Here is a 27,269-nt window from a genome sequence, read left to right on the forward strand (position 1 = left end):
TCATTACTTTGCTTGAAAAAAAAAAAAGCAATGTTGCGTCCTCTGCATTCAGCCGGACCGGAAGCGTGGGGAGACGCAGGCCGGCCAAGATCGGGCGAAGCTCCCATCGTGCCACGAAGCGTACCTGATCTCGTCTCATCCACACACCGACATTTTTGAATGAGATTCCACCAATCCTCCGCAATTATGGATCGTCAGTTCAAATAGAAGTTACTCGCTCTGTTTCCCTCGATTCCCTCTAATCTCGATACCAGAGCCACTTCTCGATAGCCTTATCAGACCCCGAGTTACACACATGTTGGAATCTTGCATAATCTCCTGCAGCTAAAGAGCTACCCTAGTCCGACCACCGCTTTATCAAGGTCGTTTCCGCCTCAACCCAAGCTCTTTGAAGTCGACATCCTCTCTACACCACCTTCAGGAATTGATACCCAAAGATTCAGTCAAAATGGCCGAACCCAACAATACACCATGGCCCCCAGCAACACCACAATCTCAAACCCCTCGCTCCGCCTCGCCCGTCCTCCACGCCCATCCCAACAGCCAAGTAGAACCCATCGCGGCAACACCGCAAACAGCATCCACAAACGGCACCCATAAGCCTCGCGTCCTACACATCGGCGACCCGATCAAGTACAACCCGGAAACCTACGCCGCCTTCTCGGCGCAATGCGACATCATCCGCCCCTCAACGCCCGAACGCCAGCGCCCCGCATTCGCCGCTGCCCTACGGGACGGCAAGTGGGGCGACTTTTCCGCCGTCTTCCGCCCGTTCTGGGGCACGGGCGGCGAGATGGGCACGTGGGACGCCGAGCTGGCTCCGCTGCTGCCGGCGAGCTGTCGGGTGTTTGCCAGCGCCGGCGCCGGGTTCGATTGGGCTGATACACAGCTTCTCGGTGAACGAGGTGAGTCTTTGCCCCTCTCAAATCGCTCTGTGTTGAGTGAATGTATGAGGCATCTAGAAACACTAACACACAGAAAGGCATCATATACTGTAATTCAGGCCTCGCCGCCGCCGAAGCAGTCGCAGACTTCGCCGTCGCCCTCGTCATCTCAACCTTCCGCCACCTCCCCTGGTGCATGACATCCGTCTCCGACCCGTCCGCCTTCCAAGACTGCCACGCCCGCGCCACGGCCGCCTCGCACACTCTCCGCGGCCACGTCCTCGGCCTCGTGGGCATGGGCAATATCGGCCAGCAGATCGCGCAGCGTCTCGGCGTCGGGTTCGGTATGGAAGTACACTACTTTGACGTCGTCCGCAAAGACCCCGTTGCCGTGGAGGCCAGATTTGGCGCGACATTCCACGAGACGATGGAGAGCTTGCTTCGCGTCTCGGACTGTGTTGTGCTATGTACGCCTGCTGGTGGTAAGGTTATCACGGCAGAGTCACTGACATGGTTCAAGCCTGGGTCGAGGTTTGTGAATATTGCGAGGGGGAGTTTGGTTGATGAGGAGGCTTTGGCGGGTGCGTTGGAGTCTGGGCAGATTGGGACCGTTGCGTTGGATGTGCATGCTGATGAGCCGAAGCCGCATCCGAGGTTGCTCAAGATGGCGGGGACGAAGGCCATGTTGACATGTCATAATGCTGGAGGGACGGTTGAGACGCACAAGGGGTTCGAGGAGTTGAGTATGAGGAATATCATGGCGGTGTTGGGTGGAGGGAAGCCGATTACGCCGGTTAATCTGCACTATTTGAAGCAGTGATGAGCCAAGTAGAATATGCCTTTGCTCACCATTCCTCGGAGTCAAATGAGCTGTAAGAGGGGTTTGTTCTTTGCAGGAGGAAGAAGCTACTTGTTCGACTTAGACGGTTATACATACGACTTGGCACCCACAAATCATCGCCGCCCTGCAAAACGACTGGAGTAATAGAATCCAACCGTGGATGTTGAATACCGATGTGAAGCAACTGATGTTGAGGTACATTTACCGAAAGGGTTTTGTTCACATGTCCAGAACCCTTGAATCAAGACCTCGCATATGCGCTAGATAGGCGCTATCATGGTAAGACATCAATCCCAAGCATCTTGTTCAGCTGAATTGGTCCAAGGTTCCGCCCGTTCAGCTCGCTCAGCCACTCATACTAGCCTGCTCAGCCCAACGAGACTGCCCTTGCGTGTCCGCCGGGAAGATTGTGAACAGAAGACTCTGCTTCAGACTTCAAAAGATACCCTGTTCCATGACCTGAACACGAACCTACATGATACAGCATGTAATGCTTGTTCGATGGGGAGAATACGACAGATCCTGCGACATACCATGGCACTTATCCAGAGACGCACTGAGGATATTGGTGCGCGGAACAACCCAACCGATTGGAGCGCAATGTTGCCTAATCCGAAAACCCACATCCGCCTGCTCACGATTCTCCCAGGTCGACAGACAGAAGAAGTACGTTGTACCTGCAGCACTATCAGCAGCACTATCAGCCTTGATAGCAGGCCGAGATACAATGCCCTATCATATGCCTGGGGCAACCCCGACGAAAAGGCTCAAGTCATCGTCAATGGCGTCCAAGTCACGGTCAACAGAAGTCTGGCTGAAGCCTTGAGCCGTATTCGCCGTCAACAAGAACCGGTTGTCATCTGGGCAGATGCCCTTTGCATCAACCAGAATGACGCAGACGAGAAAAAGTACCGAATCGATCTCATGCACCGCATCTATGGCGAGTGCGAGAATTGTTCTGTCTGGCTGGGGGGCATCGTCGTGAAAGGAGATAGCGGTACGGCCGCAAAGCGATCTGCAGCAGCAGCCCTTAACGCTCTGCGCATCATTGCGGAGGAGCCACACGATGAAGAGCTTGGCTGGCCCGGGGAGGATCCAGTTGCTAAGAGCCCTGCTGGTAATGGGCTTACCGCCGGGGCAGCCTTACAGTCGATGATGGACTGTGAGTGGTGGCAGCGCATCTGTACTGTCCAGGAGGTCTGTCTGCCCTCGAAAGCCACGGTTCTCTGGGGGCCACTCGAGATCAGCTTTCAAACGATCATGGACGCGGCGAGCTATATGGTGCAACCGGATGAGCACCCGCAACACAATAACATTTTTGATCTTTTCCAAGAGGGCACCGCCATTTACCCAAAGCTTCATACAAGTCCGTTCACAATACCCGTCCTCAGCATTGCTCACGCCAACGGACTATGTCCTCGATATTGTGGTTCTATTTTCCAGAGTTATGGTCAGTTTACTGACATCTCTGAATAACCTCAAGCCTCTTATCGGCTGGAGAGGGGAGAGAGAAACGGCCGGTCTGCCTACCTGGGTCCTGGATCTGGCCCAGCCGGAGGAATCCAAGTGCACCAGCGATTTCTGGACACACGATATTGCTTGGAGGCAATTCTATGCTGGCCGCGGTCTACCACGATTCAGGCCGCCAGTCACCGAAGCAGGAAATCCCGTATTGCTCACTTTAAACGGCATCCGCGTTGACAAGGTGGCTACAGTGTTGATGGACCTAAGGCATACGCGAAGGTCCCTTTGGAGACATGCATGTGAAAGCGTTCTCAGGAACCACGCCGGTAAAGACAACATCATGTGCCAATATAACAACCTTGTCCAGGGGAAATTCGGCGAGCATCATGCGCCCGTCACGGATGAGAGTTGGCGCGGGGGTCCGTGGTGGGAGGACAGGATGCTCTCTTACCAAGTTCTCTTTAGGGCAATCGGCTTGGCCTTGGCCCGCCTAACCTGAAGTCGGGAGACAACGTTTGGATTCTTTCGGGCGGGAACCATCCCTTTTTACTCCGTCCGGTAAGAGAGAGAAATCGAGATAGGAACTTGTGGGAGTTCGTGGGAGATTGCTTCGTTTACGGCATCATGTACGGAGAAGCGTCTTCTGGCGGGTTCCAGTTGTCATCCGTAACCATCCGTAACCTTGTGTTGACGCTGCTGTCATGATTACTAGTCTCACATTCGGTGGCTGGAAAGCTGTGTTATCGTGTTTCTTCAATCCTAGCCTTGGGACATAGTAGTAAGAATGAAAAAGAGAACTCACAACACAATATTACACGGCGTTGACGCGTAACTTTCAATCCAGAAGCTGTGTCGAACAACAGGCGCCATTGTGCAGCATCAACGTCAGTGTAATCTTTGCGTTCCATCTTCTGAACACTGTATTGTGAGCGATCGCCTCCCAACGTCTTCCCAAGAATCACGGACGATCAAGTTCGCCGTAGACTTATTTACATCGAAGCTTCGCCAGAGCATCCGATAACTTGATATCAACCATCATCCATAATCATCATGCGAAAATTCGATGGGTTTCAGTGAGGTGCATCTCACTCATCTCATGAGAGACATCTCAAGTGTAAGTGCACCAGAGGCGCAGGCAGATGACTGAGAATGAGGGGCACTGGGCGGCACGTGCGCCAATGTTGTCACGAGCCTCAGCTGAAGTGCGGTGAACTGAGCTGGGCTGAGCTGGGCTGAGCTGAAGATGAAAGTTGGAACGAACATGTCGGGAACCGGACAGGAGACGGCATCACCCTGCGACTCTACGCACTCATCCGTAACATACTGACTACCTCGTACCATAGGCGGTACTGTCGCTCGTCATCATCATGGCCTCCTCAAAGCGTTGGCCCGCGCCCATCCACGTCTTCTCTTACCGCGCCCTGCTCGTGGTGCCCATCATCCTCGCCATCGCGACCTTCGCGTCGCTCTTCATCCACTCCGATGTCAACGTCGCCCTCCTCTACTCACAATGCGATGCCCGGGCACGCCTGCCGGCCGTCAGCAAGGTCCCTGTTTTCGGCCCGCCCGTCTGCTTCGCCGTAAGCTTCTTCCAGAGCGCGCTCGACTCCATGCGGACCTTCGCCAGCATGTCCGCCATCCTGTCCTTCATCGCCGGTCTTATGACCGTCACCACCATCGAGGCCGCACGCGTTTGTAACGCGCCCAACGTCGTGATTGCAAATCCCACGGGGCCATGGCTGGTTTTCAACCTCATCGGTGGAGCTGTGGTCTGGCAACTCGTCATCCTGCCCGCCTTCTTCCACCGCTCGCGATCCATCCTGCTTGCTCGGAAGAAGGCCGGACAAGAGGCTGTTGAGAGCGCCGCATCCAAGGATCCCGACTTTGGCAAGGACTCGCGCCATCTCGTTGTCGATGCGGAGATTATCGCTATCCCTGTCAGCGTCGCGTGGGGCTTCATTCTGCCGTCCCTCCTGATGCTCATCTACAACTCCCCCGTCATCATTGTCATCTGGCTCTTCTTCCCCGTCTGGGTGTCACTCATCCGCCAAGCCGTCCGATGGGCCGTCTTGCGCGTGCAGAAGCGCCAGCACCGCAGTTTCCACCTCGAGTCTCACACGACCTCACTTCTGCTCGTCTACCTCACCCCCATCCTGTGCTCCGCAGTTTCTCACGTCTACTTCATCTGGAGTCTGTTCCAGTGGGACGACAGGAAGGAGATGACACGTGCTACTGTCAAGTTTGTTGAGATTGACATGTTCTTCATCAGTTTGACTGTCCTGTATTGGCTCTTCGTCGAGACTGGCTGGAAGGTCCCCTTGGTCGCAATTCTTGGCACCATCCCACTCGGACCGGGTGCCGGTATTTGCATCGCATGGATATACCGAGATACCGAGATCCGTGAGAGTCTGAAGCAGTGGCTTTCTGATGTTGTTGGGAATCAAGAAGAGGCCAACGAAGAGGGCAGAGCTTCGGACAACGAGGAGACACCTCTGTTGCATTGAGAATGTGACGAGATAGCAGCAAGCAAATACAAGCTGGCACTCATTCATCGCTGTGGTAGCATTCATCCTTACGATACTCGCCCTCATATCTTGTTCTTGCGTGTAGATAGCTTCTTTCCGAGAACTCTCATCAATGCCGAAGAGTCCGCCTCAGCCAAGTATTTCGGCATCTTGATCTACATCAACACCTCGGAATCACGACTCAACGAAAGACATACAAGACGCAGGCCCCCCCAACTCCTGATCTTCCCCGTTCGATCCTCAAGGAACGCCTTTCGTCCGGTTTGTGACCGTCGGTATCTTTGTCTTGGCTAACCTTACATGCACGATACCGTTAAGGTAGAGGGCAGTACAGCCAGTCTTCGAATTCTTCGTACGCAAAACAGATTCCTGCGGGGGAAAGCTCACAAGGTACATGTAATGTCTCCGCACGATGCCCCGCGGGGACCCCAGATCTTTCCCCGGATCCTCATTCAAGCTTAATTGGCTAGTGTCGTTTGAATACCAGGTCTAGATGTCCTATCCTGGTATCTGCCAGCTCTATAAATACGGATCAGCCATCGCAAAGAGACGTCTTTGTTATCTGATATCTATAGCCTGCAAACGACGCAAAAAGACAGCTTGACAGAAACCTGCGTTGGCATCTAAGAAACGCTCCTTCATCGCCATGGGTCTCGCTTCAGCAAAGGGGACGAATGACCCCCCTGAGGTCCGCAACTGGAGAATCCACTTCATTGCTCTTGTAGCGTCTATGGCTGCCTTGTCAAGTAAGTGAGATGTGCTTGGAAAACCCCAGACCTTTGTTCAAGGCCCTCTCCTAACGCAGCAGAAATCTTTAGTGGGCTACGATACGGCCGTCATAGGGGGCACAATGTCCCTCGACTCCTTCGTCCGCGACTTTGGCATCGACAAGATGACCACCCAAGAAAAGAACAACTCCCTAGCCAACATCGCCTCCATGTTCCAAGTCGGGGCCTTCTTCGGTGCTCTTCTCACATTCCCCGTTGCCGAGAGGTACGGCCGTAAGAAGGCCATCATGATGGCGGCCCTCATCTTCTGCGTCGGCGGAGCCATGATGTCCGGAGCCAATGGCGTCCTCAACCTCGTCATCGCCGGCCGCGCCATTGGCGGTCTCGGGATCGGTATGGCTACCATGACGGTTCCAGTCTATATCGCTGAGACGTCGCCGCCGAGTATCCGCGGACGCCTCGTGGGCATCTTTGAGATCTTCTCCCAGGGCGGCGGGATGCTCGGATTCTGGATCAACTATGGCACGAGCCGCACCATCGACGTCGAAAACGAGGCGCAATGGGTCGTGCCGCTGGCTTTACAACTCCTTCCAGCCTTTCTTCTGTTTGGTGGCATCATGTTCTGTCCCGAATCACCCCGCTGGCTGGCCCGAGGCGATAAATTTGAGGCTGCGGAAAAGGTTCTGGTCTACGTGCGAGGACTTCCTGCCGATCATCCCTATATCCAAAACGAGATGAGCGAAATAAGGCAACAAGTTGAGGAGCGAAGTACCGTTCGACTCAGCAAGAAACAACAACTACAGAAGCTCCTTGCTCCTAGCACGAGAAATCGTGTTGGCACTGGAACGTTTCTAATGTTTCTCCAAAGTTTTACAGGTACTGTTGGATCTCTGCCCACAACCTCCTCCTTCCACCTCCATGCGCAGCAATAATAGACCATTATTGACCCTTCGTTCCGACCGTACGGTTGCCCTGCTGACGTGTATACCGAAAGGCACAAATGTAATGACATACTACAGCCCTCAAGTTTTCGAGACCCTAGGAATCACCGGAACCAGCAACAAGCTCTTCAGCACTGGGATCTATGGCATCGCAAAGATGTTGGGTATGATTCTATTTGCAGTATGGGTCATCGAGGGCCTCGGACGTCGCAGCGGACTTCTATGGGGTGCTTTCGTTGGTAGTATTCCCCTCTGGTACGTGGGCGGGTACGTTATGGTCGCCAATCCGACCGCCAAGGCGGCGGGAGGTGTCATTCAGCAAGATGCGTGGGGGTATCTTGCCATGGTCTGCATTTACCTCAACGCCTTCATCATCTGTTCCACTATCCAGGGTATCACGTGGACATACGCGTCCGAGATCTTCCCATTGGATATCAGGATGCTCTGTGTTGCAATGTCCACCGCGTGTACTTGGTTGGGCTCTTTCATTGTCGCGAGAGCTACGCCTTTCATGATCACTGACCTTGGGTACGGCACGTTCTTCATGTTTGGCGGGTTCTTGCTCTTCATCGGGGTTTGGTCATTCTTCTTTATTCCTGAGACAAAAGGTCAGTTCTATTCAAAAAACCGCCTTTCCCGGCATGCATTTTTCTGACAATTTGGTCATAGGTCGCTCGCTCGAGGATATGGATATTCTGTTTTCGCGGCCGACACACGTGGTTGTTTGGGCACAGCTCAGAGGGAGGCCTATTGTTTCGACAGATCATCCAAGGTCGCCCAGAGGATCTATGGACAAGGGCGAGGTCAAGGTGGTTGACATTGCCTAGCGCAACTTCGACCCCGGATTTCTCTGGTATTCATGAATCATGTTGTCGTCGATCTATGTGAAGGATTTGTGGATGACATGGCGGAAAACGAAGCTATCAAGATGACCTTCTCCACAGCTCCGTCAATTTCCTTGTCCTCATAATTATGGATTCTGAATACTGAGACGTCTGCTTTCAACTAGTCTGTAGGCTAATTGCCTCTCTCAAAAAGTCATTCAAATACAGCTACCAATGAGTTACACGTAGATACAAGCAACTAGCTTTCTTCTTGGTCTACGACTGACTTAGACCTTGCATTCATAGTCGCAGGTCTTGTCTCAAGATCGCTGCTCACAAGAAGGAATGACAATGCTTCAGATAGGGTGACAAAATCTTGGTATCTGACGGCACTTTCATGGCACGGTCACCCAAGCCTTCATATGCCTAGACTACAAAATAGCCACTGCCGAGGGCGGACTAGCGATACCGCCAGGAATATCCAAATGTACACTAACCATCATGAATGACCATCTCTGTAGTTCTTTACACCTAACAGCGAGCCTCTCCAAGTCGAAGCTCTCTCCAATTGGCATGCCCCAACCACTCAAGAAAACCTCATGCATGCTGACGCCCCATGGTTTTGGGCTCGGCCAGGCCTCGTAGGCCACAGTATCCGAGGCCACCGCAGCAAATGCGTGATCCCAGTGCCAGCGAATCGCCTCTTCGCTCGCTTCAACGCCACAACTTGCTCGAATTTCCCGCTGCGGCAACGCTAGCTGCTCTTCTGTGGTGAGCGCGCGGTAGGCCGGCAGCCAGCCTGTTCGGACGAGGAGAATGTCGCCCTGTTGGAACTCGGTTTTCTGGGCGTTTGCTACGGCTTGGAGTTGAGACAGGGGAATGCCAAAGGTTGAAAAGGGGTCAAAGGTGATGTTCTTCTCGGTTGCCCAGGAGTACCAGTCAAGTAGAACACCACGGCCAGTGATGGACTTCCTCGCCATATCTATTGAGCGAAGCGTCAGAACATGGCACGGGAAACAAGCAAGTGGGGCTTCAGTGTTGTTTTTCTCGCTTTGAATGCCGAGTTTGGTGTTGTTATCGGGTCCCGAGATATCATCTTGAGTCACCCGTTGTAATACTGAATATGCTCCTGGTAAGGATAATGCCGCGGCCCATCCCAATGGGTTGCGCCTTGTGTATTGATAGAGATCTGGCCCCGACCGGTTGTCAGTGACTCATATAAGCAAGTGATAGCTTCGAAGACTTACCTCATCATCATTGGCGTTTCCTTTAGGAATAATGCGGTGCTCGCATGGCTTGCGAACCGGATTCATTGGTTGTATGAAGAAGACTGATGTATAAAAGCTCGCTTTAGCGTTGATTCTCAAGGGGGTTCCACCTGTATTGTTACATGTCGCAGCGCCACACGTGGCGCTGCCGGTTACTGCCGTACGATACCGCTTTCCACAAGCCGATTACCCGTCTTGTACGGTATATAGATAGGACCCTCATACGGGTCTTCCACTTAGAGGAATCAAGCCACTTTCTACCATACAAGTCTTCCACTTGCTACCTCGCTTTGTGATATTACATGTACCCACTTCAACGGTATCGTCTCGCCTATGAACACCTCACTTGTGGCATTCTTGACCAAAGCTGGGTTCAAAAGGTTGAGAGACCCGAGTTCATCTTCATCGCCCCATAGTCCCCACGCCGATGCCTTCGGATCCCCGACGTGGAGCGGCAAAGAGTCAAAGCTCGGCCGGGTGCTCACTTCGGTTGAATTAAAGTTGCCCATGGCTGAGTTAGCTGGAAATGATTGTGAATTCCTTCGTGTTTCAAAAATCATTGTATCTATTCCAAAGAAGCCTTTAATAATGCTTGAGACTGAGCCTGCTCAAAGCTAGGCCGAGATCACCGGCCGAGGGTCAGCTGGAGATCGGTTCGGGTAGACCCACTGGCCGTGAGTCGTGAGGAGTGACGGTGATCTCGGCAAGATCGGTATTCTTTCCGACTGACACCAACGCATTCGGCATGTTATCAATTGCAGTCGGATGCTCCGCAGATGCAAACTAGACTTCTCAACACCTTCGGGCATCCTCCGCCGTGTCCCTATTTCCCGGAGCCATGGAGACCGGCAGGCCTACTGGTGTCCCACCGGCTCATACCCCTCTCCGTGGACTATGGATTCAATGTTGCATCACCAATTATATTACCTAACACCGCTACATGGATTTAGTTCAAAAGCCGTCGAGGTGGGAACCTGATGGCCATACGAGATTTGTGCCGGAGAATGCCATGCCGGAATTGCCCAAGATATGATCTGCAACTCCCCATGGGAATGCATCCGGTTGAAATCCGGCCCCCGTATTCGTTCCACCGTAACTAATATCATTATTCCAGCCAGTCCCCTCTGTGAAGAACGCATCATCATCCACTTCCGGATTGACGGCAGAAGAAAGCTGTGAGGCGTTGTGTACCGTTGCATGATTTCTAGTTGAAATCATGTGACGACCCAGGTTACCTCTTTGTGCACCACCAATATCCGGGTTCAGCGACCTCGTCTGACGCGGATCAAGTTGATGGGAACTATCAGCGGGATTCGAGACAGAATTCTGTCCTCGCTCAAGGCTACTACTAACGCCTACAACTCGCGGCTGCCCATTGCTCAATAGTCGGCGAATGGTGTCGAGACTCCGTCCGCTCCCTGGGTTCGCAGCGATGAGGGGCAGCCATACAGAGTCCATCAGAGCATACTGAGACTGTAGAACTTCGACTTGTGCTCGCTTGGGGTCGCTATCCTGATGCCCGCCGGTCAAGTGGGTTTCCTCGAGGGAGCCAGCATGGAAGCGACTTGTCGGGCCATTGTAGATGACAGTACCATCCTCTCCGAGGCCGACCTGGAACCAAAGTGACCCCTCGGTGTCTGTATTGGCTTCAGCAGAGCGACTGCCATCATGAGATAACGGGTGGCTGCGAGCTGTGCCAGCATTCGTAGCGTCGGTATCAGGCGTTTCGAGTTCTGGCTGAGGCTCATTCGAAGACTGATTCGGACTCCTGATTGAGGCCTCTAGGTTTCGGATACGGGCATTTGCTTCTCGAAGTCGAGACTCCGTCGAGGTCTGCATCGGCCAGCTTCATGTCTCCCCGGACCGACGGCATCCCGTACAGATGGGCCGATTTCCACTGCACTTGACCTTGCGAGCTTTGCAGCTTGAGCACGCAAATCCGCAGCGGCGAGCTTTCCGGGCAGCAGAAGATGCCGAGCCTTGGTTATCCGTCACCCACGTAAAGGTGATGGCAACCGCCGGGAACACTCCCGCACAAACGAGGAAAGTTGCAAAGTAGCGAACGCCAGTGGTGTGAATTGTTGCTGACAAGACGTAGCCAATGGCACCCACAGAGCAGAACATGGCGATAAAGATACCCCGGCTCCTGAGACGATCCGAAAGAAAGCTAGCCGAGACGCAATCGACATACGCGGTCAGGTAGGGGCAAGCCGAGAGACCCTGAGCACGGAGGGAAGTAAAGCCCATGGCCTCAAGAATGGTGGGAAGGTATGCTGGAAGTGATCCAAACGCAGTGTTGAGGCTGAAAATGATGATGGCTTGCAAGTAGTTTTTGTAGTCAAAGAAGGCAGCGAAGGCCTGCTTGCCATTGAGCTTTCCACTTCTTTTCTCGCCTCGGCCTTTGATGGCGCGATGGCTGATGATCTCGTTCTCGCGGGGGCTGAGGAAACGGCACTCGGCTGGGGAGGCAGGGAGGTAAAAGTACGCCACGCATGCGAGTATAATCGTAGGAGCGCTCTCTGTAGGGTCTTTGAGTTAGTCAAGCAGATGAGTAGAAGGACCGTGTAGCTGTACTTACCCACGAGGAAGAGGAGCTGCCAACTGTGGATAGAAGCCTTCACATGCAAAAGGGCGTATGCTATCGCAGAGGCAACGCAACTCGCAAGCGGTGCAAATGATATGAAGAGCCCATAGCGGAGACCCATCTCACCGCGATGGTAAAAGAAGGTCAAGTATAGTGCGACAGCTGGGATGAATCCAGCCTCGAAAACTCCAATCAAAAAACGCAAAGCCATCATGCCTGAGAGATTGGTGGTGACTGCTTCGAGCATGCTCATGGCACCCCACCCAGACACCATCATTGCCGTCCATAACGGCAAAGGAACGAAAGTCCAGACTATAATCAGCTGCGGAATGGCGAGGTCAGCCACAAGAAGTCAAAGACTCAAGCGTGTGTAGAGAGAGCCTTACCCAGTGAAACAAGATGTAGTCAATGTAGAGAACGGTCACGATCCAAGAGTAGTCGTCCGAAGTGGTGTCCCAGTCCTTTCCCATTCCGGCTGTGTATGCATTTCCGACATTGCCGCGATCAATATAGGAGCAGAAGTCTAGAGCGCCGAGCCTATGTAGAAAGGTTGTCAGCAAATGGAAGCTGTGGTACGAGCAAGGGGTACTCACAGAGGTATCAAGCTCCAATCGAGTTTTCTTAGAGCAGAGCCTTCTTCCTCACTGGTCCAAGTGACCGCGGCTGCGCCATCTGCCGACTTCAGGTCTTCGACAATATCGATCTCTTCCATTTGACCGCCGGAAGGAGGCTTGGCGTTCTCGACATGGGTTGGATCCTGCTTCGCTTCTTGGCGCATAGCCGACATGGTAACGGCGAAGTCTTTGCAAGAGCCTTAAACAAAACTCTCGGGCGAATTGGCAAGAATCGATACAACCGAGGGACGAGTTCTTCAAAGATACAACACGAGCTTCCTAGGGATGGATTTTTGCAACCATCGACTGGGAACCATAATGGACTTATGTTTAACTTAATCTAGTCATGGTGAACTTGTTTCAATGACCAAAATATCAGTTAGACATCTGGAGGACAGGTTTGCCTACCCCACGGGCAACCCTCCCCACCGAACGCTCAAGCCAACTCATAATTACTAGGTGGATGGACTAAGAAAGCCATCACACTAGGTCTCGGTATCAATACCGAGCGATCTGGGATAAATCAGGAGGCGTGAATCGTTGGTGATACAATTCTGGTCAAAGAAATGTGTTCAAGAAAGATGCCGACCAACCAAGACATGTCAGATTCCGAAAGATGGAGGGGGAGATGCCGAGGAGAACCCCGCAGATCGGACTGACTTGCCGAGCTCGCTGTGTAAGATCCCGAACGAACTTGTGACACTGACTTTCCAGCACAACCTGACCCATCGGGCGGGCAAACGGAAAGTCAAGAAAGGACGTCATATTCTCCATGAGACCGGCCGAGAGCATCGGAGAGCTTCCGAAAGACGGCATTTGTTCGAATTGACCGTGTTCGCTCCGTTGGTCTCCAAGTCGCGATTCCAAACACAATCAATCAAAAGGGACGCGTCCAGCCTCACTTTTACCAACCTTACTGAGTGACTGGGATCTCAACATTTTTCAATTGCTTGTCGAGCGCATACCACAAGCTTTCATAATGGCGACTTCAAACTCATCAGATGAGTTCACCATACTCACCCCGAACGCCATGCTTGGCTACGGGTATGACTCGAATCATTTCTGGTACGGCATCAACAAGTACAAGCCAAGGGCCATCATAGTCGACAGCGGCTCCACCGATGGCGGACCGTATAAGCTCGGCATGGGCAAGATGACGTGCGGCCGCGGCTCCTACACGCGAGACCTCGAACCCATTCTCGCAGCATGCTATCACCACAAGATCAAGGTCCTGATTGGTTCCGCTGGAGGCGACGGCAGCAACAAGCACGTTGCCGAGATGCTCGATCTCGTCAAGGAGATCACGGAGAGCAAGGGTTATTCGTTCAAAATAGCGACGATTCAGGCGGGTATGGATCGCGAATGGATCAAGTCGAGGATATCCCAAAATCGAGTCGGTCCGTGTGGCCCTGTGGAGCCTTTGGTATCCGAGGTTGTTGATGGTGCTGTGGATGTTGTTGCGCAAATGGGATCTGAGCCGTAAGTAGTCTTCTGGAACTTGGGATTTGATACTCTTGACTAATATGGAGATAAAAGATATATCGAGGCACTAAAGGGAGACCCGGACATCATCATAGGAGGAAGATCCTATGACCCTGCCCCCTTCGCTGCCTTCTCAATCTCTCGAGGAGTACTGCCTGATGTTGCGTGGCACATGGGCAAGATCATGGAATGCGGCGGCATTTGCGCCGTACCCAAGGGACGATCAATGGTCGCAACCATGAGAAAGGAGTCTTTTGACCTCACACCCTTGTCACCATCAGAACGATGCACCCCTCTCTCCGTAGCAGCGCATACCCTCTACGAAAAGACGAGACCAGACCGTCTGCCCGGCCCAGGCGGCGTCCTCAACCTCGACAACGCCAAATACGAACAGGTCACCCCAAAGACGTGTCGTGTGTCCGGGGCCCGTTTCGAGACGACGCCCTATCAGGTCAAACTCGAGGGCGTCACCCATCTCGGGTATCGCACAATCTTCATCGGCGGCATCCGAGACCCTATCCTGATTGACCAGATTGACGACTTCTTGGAGAGAGTCCGCAAGTATTCCCAGAAACTATTCCCCGAGCTCGACAAGACGGAACAGTGTCGGCTATTGTACCACGTCTACGGGAAGAATGGCGTGATGGGCCCTCTGGAGCCAGTCCAGGGCCGCCCCCACGAGATTGCGGTGCTGGGAGAGGTCGTTGCACCCACGTCTGAGTTATCACACACAATTGCCAACAATGTTCGGGCGTCGATCCTGCATTTTGCGTATCCCGATCAAGTCGCAACGACAGGAAACTTTGCCAGCCCCTTGTCGCCGCACGAACAGAATGCCGGGGCTGTGTTTAAGTTCAGCCTGTATCATCTGGTTGACTTGGATGGCGGCGAGGAGTCATCAATCTTCCCTGTCCAGCAAACATCCATCAGCTCTTCCAAGTCATCAATAACCCCTGAGCCGAGTCTCTCCGAGGAGAAGTTTAGGGAACTTGACAACGGCACCCTCACACCTTTGACGAAGAAGACGGTGCCAACAGGGGAGACCACGCTCAACGAAGTTGCGCGCATCATCCGGTCCAAGAACTCTGGACCATTTGAAATGACGTTTGATGTCATGTTTGACGACCCTGCCGTCTACACGCGCGTCAAAGACTCCAACATCTTCACCAACGATACGATCAAGAAGTTGTACCGAGTCGACGACAGTGATATCCTAACCAACATGTACTTTGATCCCGCCCTTGCTTGGAAATGCACTATCAAGCGACCATGGCCCCAAGGCAGCGTTGGCGAGCGCGATACCCTCGGGACACAGCAGCACGCACCTCTTCTCAGTATCAGAGTTCCTGCGGCAAAGCCGGTGAATGGAGCAATAACGAATGGGGGTTCCAAGGTCGCTGTCAAAGGAACGAACAAATCCGTTTCGCGAGGAGACCTTACGGCGCAAGGTGTTGTGGAGGAGATCTGGACAGGCCTCGGACTCCCTTCTGAGTCCTTGAGCGCAGTAAACCTCGAGAACAGTGGTGCCCCGACCTTTCCATCATCTTTCAAGATTGGCATCCTCGCACAGAGCTCCATCGCGTTAACAGCTCTGGCGGCATCACAGGTTCACGCTTTGCGAAACGCCGTTGCCGTGCCCAAGGTTGAAGTCCCTCTTCAGCACGCCACGGTGGAGTTCAAGTCAGAGAGACTCTATACTCTCGACAGCAAGCCGACGCCATCACCCTGGGGTCCCATCGGCGGACTGCACAAGACCTCAGACGGCCATGTTCGGATCCACGATTCTTTTCCTAACCATGCCAACGGGATCCTCGAGATGGTGGGCTTGCCTGTCGGATCAGACAGACAACAACTATCAGACAAGGTTGCCAATTGGGCCAGTATCGACCTCGAGACGGCCGCCACGGTGGAGGGAAAGATGGCGGCGTATGCTCTGAGATCCTACCGCCAATGGGACGTTCTCCCACAGTCAAAAGCTATCAGCGACTTCCCTATTGACATTGCTCAACTCTCACCAGCCGGGCCCAAGGGTCTTCCGGAGAGAATGGCAGGGGGTAGTTCAAAGTGCCTCCAAGGTCTCCGCGTCGTCGAGATGAGTCGAGTCATTGCCGCCCCCTTGTGCGGAAAGACGCTCGCAGCTCACGGCGCAGACGTTATCTGGGTCACATCACCGAACCTGCCCGACCTCCCAACCATGGATCGTGACTTTGGCAGAGGAAAGAGAACGGTTCAGCTGGACATCCACAACCCTTCCGAAAAGGCCCAGCTAATTGAGCTGATCAAGACCTGCGACGTCTTCGTCCAGGGGTTCCGCCCCGGCAGCCTGGCCAGCTACGACTTGTCACCCGAAGAGCTGGTGAAGATCAATCGGTCCATCATCATCGCCAACATGTCTGCATTCGGGCCCCAAGGCCCCTGGTCTAACCGTCGGGGCTACGATTCCTTGGTGCAGACGTGTTCGGGCATGAACGTCTCCGAAGCAGAGCACGCTGGGAAGGGAGAAGCCGCCCGACCGACTCCCTGTCAAGCTCTCGACCACGCTGGAGGGTACTTCCTCGCAACGGGAGTCACTGCAGCTCTATACAAGAGAGCGACGCAAGGCGGGTCGTACAAGGTTGATGTTTCCCTCGCTGGCGTAATGAAATACCTGCGAAGCCTGGGGCAATACCCTGAAGCTAGCGGATTTGAAGGAGTTGGTGACTACGAAAAGCCCGAAGACGTCCCCAGCGAATTCTTCGAGACTCGCAAGACGGGATTCGGTCCCATGACGGCAGTCCGACATAGTGCCCGGATCGAAGGTTGCGAGGTTGGCTGGGAAGTGATGCCGAAGCCGTTGGGGTCAGATGCTGCATAATGGTTAAACGAGTGAGAGCGCAATGTTCCGAGCGTATCAAGACCAATTCGTGTTCAATTGAAGATCTACACATGTGGTAAACTTCCTGCCTCAATACGGCGTCCTAATCAATTTGGGGTTAACGAAGTAATATGCCTTGACGTCCTGTCCTCATGAGGCTTCCCAAAGCCGATCCCTGTTACCTGGTATTCCCAATCCAACGCCTTGCTAGTACTGATAAGATGCCTGACTCCTCCACCTTCGAAATCATGCATCACGCTTCTTACGAACAAGACCAGCTCCAAGCACGTTGACTTGCGGAGCTTCCCCACCGTTCGCCGTTGAGGCCTTGGCAGTGTCTGCGGTTGCAGATTCGTCTTTGGACTTCTTTCGGATGAGCCCCGTGCTGAGGACGTTGACCTTGCTCGCCGGCTCATCCGAACTAGGAGTCGCGGAGTCATCGGGGCGCTTGCGCTTAATAAGGCCTGAGATGACATTCACGGCATTCGCTGAAGAGTCATTTGACGCCGGCGTCTGAGTCTCCTTCCTGCCCACGACCTGCATGCCCCAGTCGTCTCCCATGCCGACCTCGCTAATCCATCGCCGCGTGCCGCTAGCTGCAATCTCTGGCTTTGCAAAGTCCAGGCGCAGGAGGAGCTCATTGACTCTCTTGTAGTCATTATCGTCGACAATCTTGCGGCCTCTACCTTCGGCTGGCCAGTAATAGTAGGCAGTTGAGATGGGCTTGTCGAGCAGGTAGTTGCGCTGTTGGGTCTTGATGCGTGGCTGTCTTGGCTTGACGACTCCCGTCAACTTGGACTTGTTCTTCTTATGTTTGTTCTTGCTCTCGGGCTTCTCGGGCTTAGTCTTCGTCTTGGTCGGTGTGCCAGAAGGTGACACGGGGAATAGCTTCCGAGGGGTGGACATGGGTGTGACGGGCCGCACCGCCTTCTGCTTGCTAGGCGTGACTGGCGGGTTTGATGCATCGAAAGAAGGGTTCGGTGTTGGGAGAGCTGCGGAAGCGCTGTCGTTCTGCACTCGCTCGGCTTCCTCGTCAAAGACAACCCAGATGAAGCCCGTAAGCCGCCCGCTCGAGCATTCCTGTCTGTATGCCATCATTTCCCAGAACGTATCCAAAGTCTTGACGCTCTTCCAATGCCCTGTGGTTTTGATTTGCTTCGACTTGCCCGCCTCTTCGTCCAGCTCATCTCGGAAACGGGATTTCGGATCGTCTGGGAATCGGGGGATGAGGCATCGTGCGGGCACCCAATCGTATTCCTTGGTGTAGTGAGATATCTTCTCGAGAGCGTGTCCGATAACCCAATTAGCAGCGCTCTTTGGGGTCTTGGGAAGGAAGGCCTTGGTCTCGTAGTTGTCGAGTCCAGGGATGACGAGGTAGCCTTTCACACTTCCCCATGGAGCCCCCTTTCCTACAGGAGGGTTCTCCAAGAGAGGGTCCAGGACTTTGCACCACCATTTCACTAGTCCTCTGTCGTCGAGCACATGCTTGCCACTGTATTCGACAGAACCAGGGAAAAGGTATTGATCTTGAGCCCGGGCGAAGAGACTGACGATGGACTGAATGCCCTTGCGCCTGCGCTGCTCGACCAGGTACGAGACAAAGGCACTACTGATTTCCTTGATAGGCGAGGGCGTGCCTTTGGGAAGGTTGTGTAGCTTCAAATAGCCAGTTGAATCGGCCTTGGCGACGAAGAAAGTGCTCGAGTATGTCGTCGTGTAGATGAAGACCTCTAGCGCGAGGACAAGAACTTGCTTCGAGGCAGTCTCCTTTGCTCCTTCTTGCGTAGCGTCGGTAGTGCTTGATGGAATATCGATGGAGATTGCAAGGAAATGTTTTTCGCAAAAGGTCTTGTCTTCTCGCTCTTCGGGAGGAGCTGAATAGAGGGCGTCCGTCTTGGTCGGGGGAGTTGAGAGGTGGTAGATACCAAAGCGGTAGCCTTTGGGCAGAACAGCCGACAGCTTCTCGAGGAGAAGTGCGCTGCTCTGGGCGGTGGTCTTGGTTCGGCTAGGAGTCGCCATGGTGACTGAGATGGAAGCTTTTTAATTTGGGATCAATTCTCCCGGAGAGATTGTCATGTCATGGTTGTCAATTGGCGAGAAAGCTGAAAGAGACTTGACTTGAGGAGTTGGTCAGGCAGGCTGAGCAAGCTGCAGGACCGTCCCTTCCTTTCCTTTGAGGGACGCGTCGCAGCTCTTCACATGCGTGTCAGGAATAAGTGGGGAAACGCGCTGGGTTTAATTGAAAAGGAAGCTGCGCCTATTCAGCAGGTACGTGCCTTGCTCGGTAGAGGCACTAGATCACACTAGGACTAGCGCCGGTCACTGCATGATCCGCCTTCCGCGCGGTGCCACGTGACGTCGAGAAATTGTTCCGAGCGCCCATCGCGAAAAAGTTCCCAGCATCAGGAGCTCTAGCTATACAACGGTACAGCCCACACCAAAATCCGCATCATACCGTCGTCTCTCCCTCGCCGAGCGCCCCCAATGGCAACTAACGGCTCCCGGTCAGCATATAGCCTCACGAGGCATGCCGCTAGGCATTGCCAATCGACGGCAAACTCCCGAGTCGTCTCCCCTATCCAATGTCTCTCCCGAACCTTTGCGACGACCAGCTCCCGAATGGATGTCGAATTTGAGAGCAAGTTTGACCAATTGTCACGGAAAACCGAAGAGGCTGAGCGGCCCGACGAGATTAGGCAGCGCCCGAGATGGTCATACACTCCCGAGGGGATGAAGGCGCCCTTCTCGCCTCACATCACCAAGAACCCGGCGCGCAGCGTCTGGAAGGTCAACGAGGATCCCAAGAAGCTGGATCAGATGTACGTGAAGCTTTTGGGCAGAGACGGAGACAAAATGCTGCCGGATGAGACCAAGTGGCTGGCGGTCACGCACAAGAGCTTCGACCAGGGTCGTCGGGGGTTCAACGACAAGCTGGCATACTTGGGTAAGGACAAACCCCTTTGCTTTCCAACAAAGCTTCACTTGCGACAATTGCATGCGCAAAAAAAAGGGTCCATGAAGCTGACTCGGGCCATTCGGCAAACTTATTACAGGTAGACAGGCGGTTATTCTCGAGACCACGAACCGCATAGTGACGGGGACCGACCCATTGAATAAGGCAATCGTCCCGGACAAGACGTACCAGCGAACACATTTTGAGCACCCGGCTCTCACGAGAATCGACAACCTCAACGTCCAGCAACCCCAGAAATTTGTTGCGAAAGAAAAGGTCGAGGCGCTGGCGCTCGCTGCCGGTCTCGACAAGGTTTTGCGATGGAAGCCGGCAAAGGTAAGCCCAAAACTCACGAGCCCCTCAGGAGGCGACGACACCCTCTTCTTCTGCTTTTCTAACATTGTCGTTTCTAGCCTGAAAACCTTTCTGGCTCGGGCCAGCAAATCGTTCTCAACTCGGCACTCTTTGCTATCGTAGGAGCCATCACCCTGCAGCACGGCGCTGATGTGGCAGGTAGAGTGATCAGGGACAGAATATTGAGGCCGCTCTCGGCCAAGCGGTAACCGCCGGTAAAGAGAGACGTTTGTTGTATCATAGGTGTAAAACATTTGATAAAAAGGACATCAATCCCAGCTGCAGCCCAAGAGAGAGGCAGCGAAAGCAATTTTTTCCTCATTTCCCATAGTCATGACGCTGTGCTGTCGCCGGGCCGCGCATAACAGTTGTAGCAACAGGACCAGAGATCAGAGATGAACGAATATAGAAGCATAGCCCAATGTGGAAGGAAGATGCTTTGCCACTCAACTTACTTTGAGTTCCTTAATGGGACCCGTGGTAAGGTGCATGATATGGGAGATGGCGCAGTCCGGGGGTTGCCAGGCGAGCCTGATGACCCATCCGTCGGTCGTCGAGTGGAGGTCCCAGGCGAGGTCCCCATCGCGGATACGGGTAGTCATTTCGATGGTGACGAGGTTATTCACAACGGAGTGATGAACGCCTTTGCCAAAAACCAGCGCCTTGCGAACCATGCTGTTGTTTGGCGTCTTTGCGGCCATCCCGGATGAGGCACGATGCCAGTCAAATGCGTGGGAACCAGAGCCAGAGCCAGAGCCAGAGTCACGCAAGTCGGCCAGGCCAACATGGCCAGCCACAGCATGTACATAGCCCTCGCCAAGTGGACGAATTATCTCGGAGGTAGATCTCGTGCAGAGTACAAAGCTTTTGAGGAAGGCGAACGATTCATTCAGGGTAGCCATGCCGAAGCCAGGATCCGGATTAACATGCCAGATGCTCTGCGGCCAGTCATTCGATCCGTAGTGCGCGACCCCTCTGCCCAATGGGTCGTGGGCAAGCAGGTCGCTGGCAAGGATGGGCATAGTGAGAGACCTAGTGGCGCCCTGGTAGAGGACGAGGTCCCAGTCAGGGTTGATGTAGATCCGGTCCCACGCCGGGTTTCGCTGCTTCAGATCCGGGAACCTGTGGCTGTCGGGCGCCGATGACCTCATGGGCAGCTGGATCCTGAAGAAAGACGTTGCCTCGCGCCGCGACTCGTCGCACACGCGAAAGAGTGCCGGGCTCCTGTTCTCGCAGTACCAGTTTGCGTTGCACGCCATGTTGCCCAGGTCATTGCCGGAGGCCTGGATGCCTGAGCCGTCTGGTACGCCTCTGATCACGACTATGCGCGGCCGTTCTAGGTGCATGCGCCAGATCTTGCGTCGTAGCTCATAGGGCAGATCCGGGAAGCGATGAAAGACTGCATAGCTGCTGCTGTGAATGCTATTGGGTTTTGGCGATGCTGTAGTTGACGTTGTAGTCGTCGTCGGCTGGCTTCCCGAAGCGGCAACCCAGGTCCGCAAGTCGAAACCTTCACACGCCTCTAAATTCCTCCAGGGTGTTGGGGCAATTTTCCGGACGGCGGGCGGAGCATGGATGTCCGTGGTTCGGAGGCCCCCATCTTGGTGCTCGTGCTCAAACACCTCGGCGTCATGCTCGTCTTCAGCCTGGGGAGGCGGAGACTGGCGTGATGTTGACTGAACGGGTAAATCCATCGCCTGATGTGACGGGGCAGACGCCGTTGGGCTTGATAGGTTGCCAGCGTCAACGACGTTGAGAGTCGACCTTATTGGGTCCGCAGGATCAAAGTGTCAGACAACCGCTGAGTTTCTGACAAGTTCGGGAGACGACGCTAGCGATGGCTCGGACGACTCTGAACTGAGCTAGGTAACGTGCTGCAACCGCGAAATGGAAGATGCCGATGGACGATAGGATCAACTGTATCAAGATGAGAATGAGGTGTATCCGTACAGCCTCAGTCTCTGTGTGTTGTGGTGTAGGCTCAAGTGTGGGGTGGGAGGCTAGTGACACTGGAAGTGGAAATAAGGGACGACGTGTGTCTGACAGTTGGAGAAGGTTCCACGACAGTGAAATGCGTGATGCGGTCAGGCTTCACAATACGAACGCGGACACGATGAGGTGGTTCCCCTTTTGAGTTGAAGAGACGGGGATGATGGGAGTTGTCGACGACTTAATAATCACTGCCACCTCGTTCTAGAAGGGAACCTCTGCGGTCAACAGGATGACTAAGACGTCCGTACTCGGCTCCGTCTGTGTGGGAAAAGACCCCTTTGCAGGGAGTTACCGTTCTTGGTAATGGTTTGCGGGCAGTTTGCGAGAACTGATCGTAGAGATTCTACCAAGAGCCGGGGGGACCAGGAAGAGGCCCGGCTGGCATGTCTAGCATTTGCATCCTAGCGTCTGAATGACGCTGTGACCCCGCTGAATGTAAGCCCATGCTCAACTTATTCCTTGTTGTTCATGAGTTGTGTCTATTGGTTTCCCCTGTCAGATTGTGTCAGATCCCGTCAAGCACTCACAGTCTCGACACACAAGCATGTGTCTTCCCGGCACCATTCTCATCGCCACGGCGAGAACCGTTATGATGTGCCACAGAGGTCTCTTGTCTTGGCCTCTCTGCTCTCTTGGTCGTCTTGTAACGACTGTAAATAGCCTTAATCGCCATTAGGTCCGTTCAGCCGGGCTACAGCTACAGTCTACAGATGATGGGCATCGTCATGAGCCAATCACTGCAGAGTCTTCGCAACTTCACACAACCGTCTGAAACTTGCAAACTCCAGCATTTTCAACTGACAACCTGCTTCTCCATTGTCTGTGGCTCCCATCTCAAACTCTGCCCATCCCCTTTTTGCCCTTCCCGGCGCCACGCTACTACCGTTTACTTACACAGTAGTATCCTTATGAACAACTTGCCGTATTGAGCCCGTATCTCGTATACGCATTCCCTCTCTTGCTCGCATCGCGCCGAACTACTCTGTTCAAGTTCCAAGCTTCCAGCCTCTTGTGTCCTCCACGCGGCCCTTCTCGGTACTCGGACTCGTCGAAACCATGTTACAACGACATAGCCCTCGAATGGTGGTCCAACCGAACACGACTCTCTATTTGACTTCGTTTGACACAATTGTATGGCTTACTGTAACTTTGTGGAAACGCTCTTGGCTTCGACCTGTGCGCTCTTAAGCCTGTAAATGACAGAACTCTCGCGGCTGTAAGCTATACCCCAACCTCTCCCCGCCGATGTAATCCCACAGATGACTCTGTCACTTGGACGATGCATCAAAGAAAAGGAAAAGGCCTGACTGATGTCGTGAGACCCGGGCCTGTGGCTGCCACTCTGCCACTCCATTCAATGATTCGGCCCCGGCTAGACATGTCTGGGTCTGAGTGGAGCGGAATCCCGCCGCAAATGGCAACTGGCATCTCGACTTACCCTGGAGAGAGATCGACGGTCCATGTTTTAGGCTCGAGGGGATCATGGCTATCGGGGCTTCTTGTATAGATACGTCCCCGTTCGTCTCTGGATGTTTCCACTAGGACTCCTTTGTTCCTCCATCCATCTGGCCATAGTCCATCCAGGTGTTGGTTCAAGAAACAAATCTTCGTTTCCCTCATCACGACTGCTGGCAGCCCTTTTTTGTTTTCAGTCAACTGCCTTTGATACCCAAATCTGTTTCTCTTAACGTCACGATAGATCCTTCTTAAGACCTTCAAGTAACCTCCACTACTTCACATCATCATGGACATGTACGACAAAATATCACCACAGGAGGACGCTCTGGAGAGACCAGAGACTCCTCCACATCCACCAGTCCAAAGGCATCAGAAGTTGACGACCTTCTGTATTGGGTTCTTGATGGTATTTTCCATCTTCAGCGTCGACCGAGAGATCAAAGATTATTTCTACCAAGAACCTAGACTAAGCAGCCGATCGATAGCAAAACGAGAGCTGGGTTCCTGGGGCCAAGCCATTGATGTTATCGTGACTCCAGACACCGTCGAAGCTATCGGTAACGACCCAAGGCTCAGGAGGACCTTGATGTCTATGGTCGACTACACTTTTGATCTCACAGATCAACTAGTCGCCCGCTACGAGTCACCTCAACTCCAGGAAACAAAAGAGGCCCTGCAAGAGTACAAAGAGCAGATCAGGAGGAGCCTCGAAGGGTTGAGGGATGACGAAGAAAGCTCGAGTCAACTCCATAAGCGACAGTTCCCTAGTCTCGGAGAACTCTTCGGAGCGGCGGACGCTGGAGGTGGCGGCGATGGTGGCGGTGGTGGCCCCAGTGGACTTCCTAACCCCTTCAACCTTCCACTCCCCGGAGCACCCGCTGCCTCTCCGAGCGGTGCTCCTGGAGGCGGTACCGGCCCTCTAGGTCTTCCTGGCCTGCCTGGTCTCCCGACTCCAGGCGGCGGCGGTGCCGATGGAGGTGGAATGTCAGCTGGCATACTCAGTGGTCTCCTTCAACCCCTGAAAGACGGACTGAGCAACGTCGGAAACCAACTTGTCGCCAACCTCAACGGTCCGGGCATGTTCCTGGGCATCGGCGTCGGAGCCGGAGCGGCCCAGGGGCTCAACCTGTCTACAGAAGCAAAGACAATGGAAGTAGCAGCAAAGGTCGCAGCAGACAACAAAATGGAAGCCACGGGTCTCAACCCAGCCATCCAGAACCTGGGCGTCGGACTTACATCCACACTACTCGGCGCCATCGACTTCAACAGCCTGGGCGGCAACATCACAAACCAGCTGCAGCCCATTGCCCTCTCTCTCGCAACAGGTCTCGGAAACGGCACAGTCGCAGGCCTGAAGCTGAACGCCAACGCCGCAAACCTCGAACCCGTAAACGACTCGTCCATCCCCAACGTCATCGGCACCTTTGGCTTCGGTCTGACGAAGACGGTAGCGGCCAACATTGACATCAACCAGCTGTTCAACTCGGTCAACAACCCCAACACTACGAAGCAAATCATGCGTATCCTCCCTGCCGCGGCTTCGGGCTTCGGCAAGGGCCTTGGCCAAGGTGCCACCGTCGGATTGGGACTACAGCCTGACTCCGCGGTGCCGATGCAGCAGATGCCCGACGACCAGATCGACTTTGGTGGTATCTCGCAGACGTTCGCCAAGGGTCTAACGAGCAGCTTCCTACAGAACGGTACCGCGACCGAGCTGCTCAATAAAGTAGGCGGGTCGATGAACACAAACCAGAATGGCGGAGGTATCCCGGCAACCATCAAGTTCAATGGCATGGACATCCAGGTCAGCAAAGTCGCGCAGGGCTTCGCTCGCGGGTTCCTCCAGGGCGCGGGAGATGCGATCCAGGGTATGGGCGGTGTGCAGTCTCTCTTCGAGGGTAACGCCACCATGCCCACCGGCGCGATGCCCGATGCCAAGGTCCAGTTCGACGACTCGCTCGGCGGAGCTGCCAGCGGGTTCGGAGCCGGATTTGGTGGGCAAGGCGTTCTCGTCGCATACGGACTGGCTAGCAACCCACGAGGAAACCCTCTTCCCGCTGCGAATACGCCGGCAGCCCCGGCTGCTAACACGCCCGCCCAACGCCGAGACGTCGAACTCGTATCGAGACAGGATCCCCCGCCGGTGGTCTCCGTCAATACTACCGAAGGCTTCAAATTGTCTGTCGTGATCAATGCGCAGACCATCTCCATGGCTGCTCAAGCCGGTGTCAATGCCCTCACCTGCCAAGGCGTAGGCGGCTTGGGCCTCATTGGCTTCGGACTGATCCGCAGCAAGACCATTGCACTGGATTCCTTTAACAACGGAAACGTTACCAAGACTGCGAAGCAAGTGATCCCGACTGGGACTATCAAGATTTCAAATGAGGGGCATTCGTACGCCATTGATGGACAGGTGATCCAAGACTCTCTTGGAAACTCGATTATCAACGCTGCAAATGGCATCGAAGTCAACGGATTCAAGCTACCAGGCTGGATCGCCTTCCTGGTTCTTCATGGTACGTCTGATTCTACTCATTAAACCTCCGTTGCTCGTCTAACATTCAATCTCATTAGTCCTCTTCGCCATCGTTGCCTACATCAATATCCTGCCCCTGGCCATCGGGCTCGAGCACATGCGCAACCTCCTCCTCCGCATCAACGCACCTCAAATTCTCCCAAACGTTCAAAAGTGGAACAATATCATGTGGCTCTTCATCATGGGCCCTTCAGTGGTTGTCGTCCTTATCTTTGGTATCCTCGTAACTGCGAAGTCTTCCCACTTTCGCACTGCCCATGGTGTAAGTCTTTCCCCAAGTCTTCCTGGGTCCGGGGCCATCGTTTACTAACCAGTAACCAACAGATCATCAGCCTCTTCACGACTCTTGTCGGATTGGCAGCCTTCTTGATGCACCTCGCCATCAAAGCCCGCGCCCCTCCTCAACTCCCAAACACCTCCCGCTCCGGCCCCACACCCCCGGCGTTGCTCCTCAGTCTCCCCAACATCCGCGTCATGGTCAACCAGCTCCTCCTGATTCTCTCATTCGCCTCGGTCATCACAGGCTTTGCCGACCTGAGCTCCGTGGCCCTGTGTTTTACGCAAATTGTTCCTTTTGATCTAGCTCTGGTCATTGGCTTTAGTCTTTCAACAGTCTTCGTCTCGGGATCCACCGTTTCAGGACTTGACATTGCACTCACTGTCCAGGACTTCTTGAGGCACAGGAAGGGCCTCAAGGGAGGCGATAAGACTAACGCCGCTGAGAGAGGCGCGGAGAGAGGCGGTGTCATGCAGGGCAAGATTTCGCAGCCAACGATGGTGGACGAGAAGGGCGCGTTTGCATAGCTTGCCCAGCTTATGTTCGTGCGAGCTTGAAGGACTTTGAGCTGTGCTCAGTCTTTCTAATGATGTTTTTTGTACCGTTATTTGTCCTCATTTGTACTGTACATGTCGGCGCACATGGTCTTGTGGATGGGCAAAATCAGGGAATTTGGGCGGATCACAGGTG

General features: G+C 53.9%; 12 protein-coding genes across 12 annotated transcripts; 7 read left to right on the top strand and 5 right to left on the bottom strand.

Annotated features, from left to right (window-relative positions):
- The first annotated feature begins 91 nt into the window (after positions 1–91).
- Positions 92–1,998, top strand: BDP81DRAFT_372977 (D-isomer specific 2-hydroxyacid dehydrogenase). Its single transcript, XM_060586666.1, has 2 exons — positions 92–905; positions 983–1,998. The coding sequence occupies exons 1-2, from the start codon at positions 449–451 to the stop codon at positions 1,702–1,704; spliced, it is 1,179 nt and encodes a 392-aa protein (XP_060446514.1). The 5' UTR covers positions 92–448; the 3' UTR covers positions 1,705–1,998.
- Positions 1,999–2,010: 12 nt separating this feature from the next.
- Positions 2,011–3,412, top strand: BDP81DRAFT_426146 (heterokaryon incompatibility protein-domain-containing protein; the record flags this gene model as incomplete). Its single annotated transcript, XM_060590270.1, has 2 exons — positions 2,011–3,157; positions 3,256–3,412. Exons 1-2 carry the CDS (start codon positions 2,227–2,229, stop codon positions 3,408–3,410), a joined length of 1,086 nt encoding a protein of 361 aa, XP_060446515.1. The 5' UTR covers positions 2,011–2,226.
- A 1,144-nt stretch (positions 3,413–4,556) lies between these two features.
- BDP81DRAFT_316929 (uncharacterized protein) lies at positions 4,557–5,693 on the top strand (the record flags this gene model as incomplete). The annotated part of the gene is made up of 1 exon (XM_060584209.1): positions 4,557–5,693. One exon carries the CDS (start codon positions 4,557–4,559, stop codon positions 5,691–5,693), a length of 1,137 nt encoding a protein of 378 aa, XP_060446516.1.
- A 667-nt stretch (positions 5,694–6,360) lies between these two features.
- BDP81DRAFT_317279 (quinate permease) lies at positions 6,361–8,210 on the top strand (the record flags this gene model as incomplete). Its single annotated transcript, XM_060584245.1, has 4 exons — positions 6,361–6,460; positions 6,533–7,318; positions 7,437–7,991; positions 8,053–8,210. 4 exons carry the CDS (start codon positions 6,361–6,363, stop codon positions 8,208–8,210), a joined length of 1,599 nt encoding a protein of 532 aa, XP_060446517.1.
- A 428-nt stretch (positions 8,211–8,638) lies between these two features.
- Positions 8,639–10,035, bottom strand: BDP81DRAFT_317609 (putative cyclase-domain-containing protein; the record flags this gene model as incomplete). The annotated part of the gene is made up of 4 exons (XM_060584275.1): positions 8,639–9,257; positions 9,314–9,396; positions 9,455–9,551; positions 9,788–10,035. 4 exons carry the CDS (start codon positions 10,033–10,035, stop codon positions 8,639–8,641), a joined length of 1,047 nt encoding a protein of 348 aa, XP_060446518.1.
- Positions 10,036–10,259: 224 nt separating this feature from the next.
- On the bottom strand, positions 10,260–11,713 carry BDP81DRAFT_215193 (uncharacterized protein). The gene has a single exon (XM_060582703.1). It carries the CDS (start codon positions 11,312–11,314, stop codon positions 10,427–10,429), a length of 888 nt encoding a protein of 295 aa, XP_060446519.1. The 5' UTR covers positions 11,315–11,713; the 3' UTR covers positions 10,260–10,426.
- BDP81DRAFT_317199 (major facilitator superfamily domain-containing protein) lies at positions 11,324–12,771 on the bottom strand (the record flags this gene model as incomplete). The annotated part of the gene is made up of 4 exons (XM_060584234.1): positions 11,324–11,994; positions 12,054–12,381; positions 12,446–12,596; positions 12,653–12,771. The coding sequence occupies 4 exons, from the start codon at positions 12,769–12,771 to the stop codon at positions 11,324–11,326; spliced, it is 1,269 nt and encodes a 422-aa protein (XP_060446520.1).
- Positions 12,772–13,652: 881 nt separating this feature from the next.
- On the top strand, positions 13,653–17,009 carry BDP81DRAFT_317875 (uncharacterized protein; the record flags this gene model as incomplete). The annotated part of the gene is made up of 2 exons (XM_060584300.1): positions 13,653–14,152; positions 14,210–17,009. The coding sequence occupies 2 exons, from the start codon at positions 13,653–13,655 to the stop codon at positions 17,007–17,009; spliced, it is 3,300 nt and encodes a 1,099-aa protein (XP_060446521.1).
- Positions 17,010–17,255: 246 nt separating this feature from the next.
- Positions 17,256–19,028, bottom strand: BDP81DRAFT_449010 (H3 K56 histone acetylation protein KAT11; the record flags this gene model as incomplete). Its single annotated transcript, XM_060592357.1, has 1 exon — positions 17,256–19,028. The coding sequence occupies one exon, from the start codon at positions 19,026–19,028 to the stop codon at positions 17,256–17,258; it is 1,773 nt and encodes a 590-aa protein (XP_060446522.1).
- Positions 19,029–19,493: 465 nt separating this feature from the next.
- On the top strand, positions 19,494–20,525 carry BDP81DRAFT_317866 (RNase III domain-containing protein; the record flags this gene model as incomplete). The annotated part of the gene is made up of 3 exons (XM_060584296.1): positions 19,494–19,953; positions 20,063–20,298; positions 20,376–20,525. 3 exons carry the CDS (start codon positions 19,494–19,496, stop codon positions 20,523–20,525), a joined length of 846 nt encoding a protein of 281 aa, XP_060446523.1.
- Positions 20,526–20,762: 237 nt separating this feature from the next.
- BDP81DRAFT_393590 (uncharacterized protein) lies at positions 20,763–22,010 on the bottom strand (the record flags this gene model as incomplete). Its single annotated transcript, XM_060587841.1, has 1 exon — positions 20,763–22,010. One exon carries the CDS (start codon positions 22,008–22,010, stop codon positions 20,763–20,765), a length of 1,248 nt encoding a protein of 415 aa, XP_060446524.1.
- Positions 22,011–24,052: 2,042 nt separating this feature from the next.
- BDP81DRAFT_460531 (uncharacterized protein) lies at positions 24,053–27,106 on the top strand (the record flags this gene model as incomplete). Its single annotated transcript, XM_060593667.1, has 4 exons — positions 24,053–24,599; positions 24,690–26,282; positions 26,341–26,564; positions 26,627–27,106. 4 exons carry the CDS (start codon positions 24,053–24,055, stop codon positions 27,104–27,106), a joined length of 2,844 nt encoding a protein of 947 aa, XP_060446525.1.
- Positions 27,107–27,269: the final 163 nt, after the last annotated feature.

Source organism: Colletotrichum phormii, assembly GCF_030913505.1.
Source record: "Colletotrichum phormii strain CBS 102054 chromosome Unknown BDP81scaffold_8, whole genome shotgun sequence".
NCBI lineage: Eukaryota > Fungi > Ascomycota > Sordariomycetes > Glomerellales > Glomerellaceae > Colletotrichum > Colletotrichum phormii.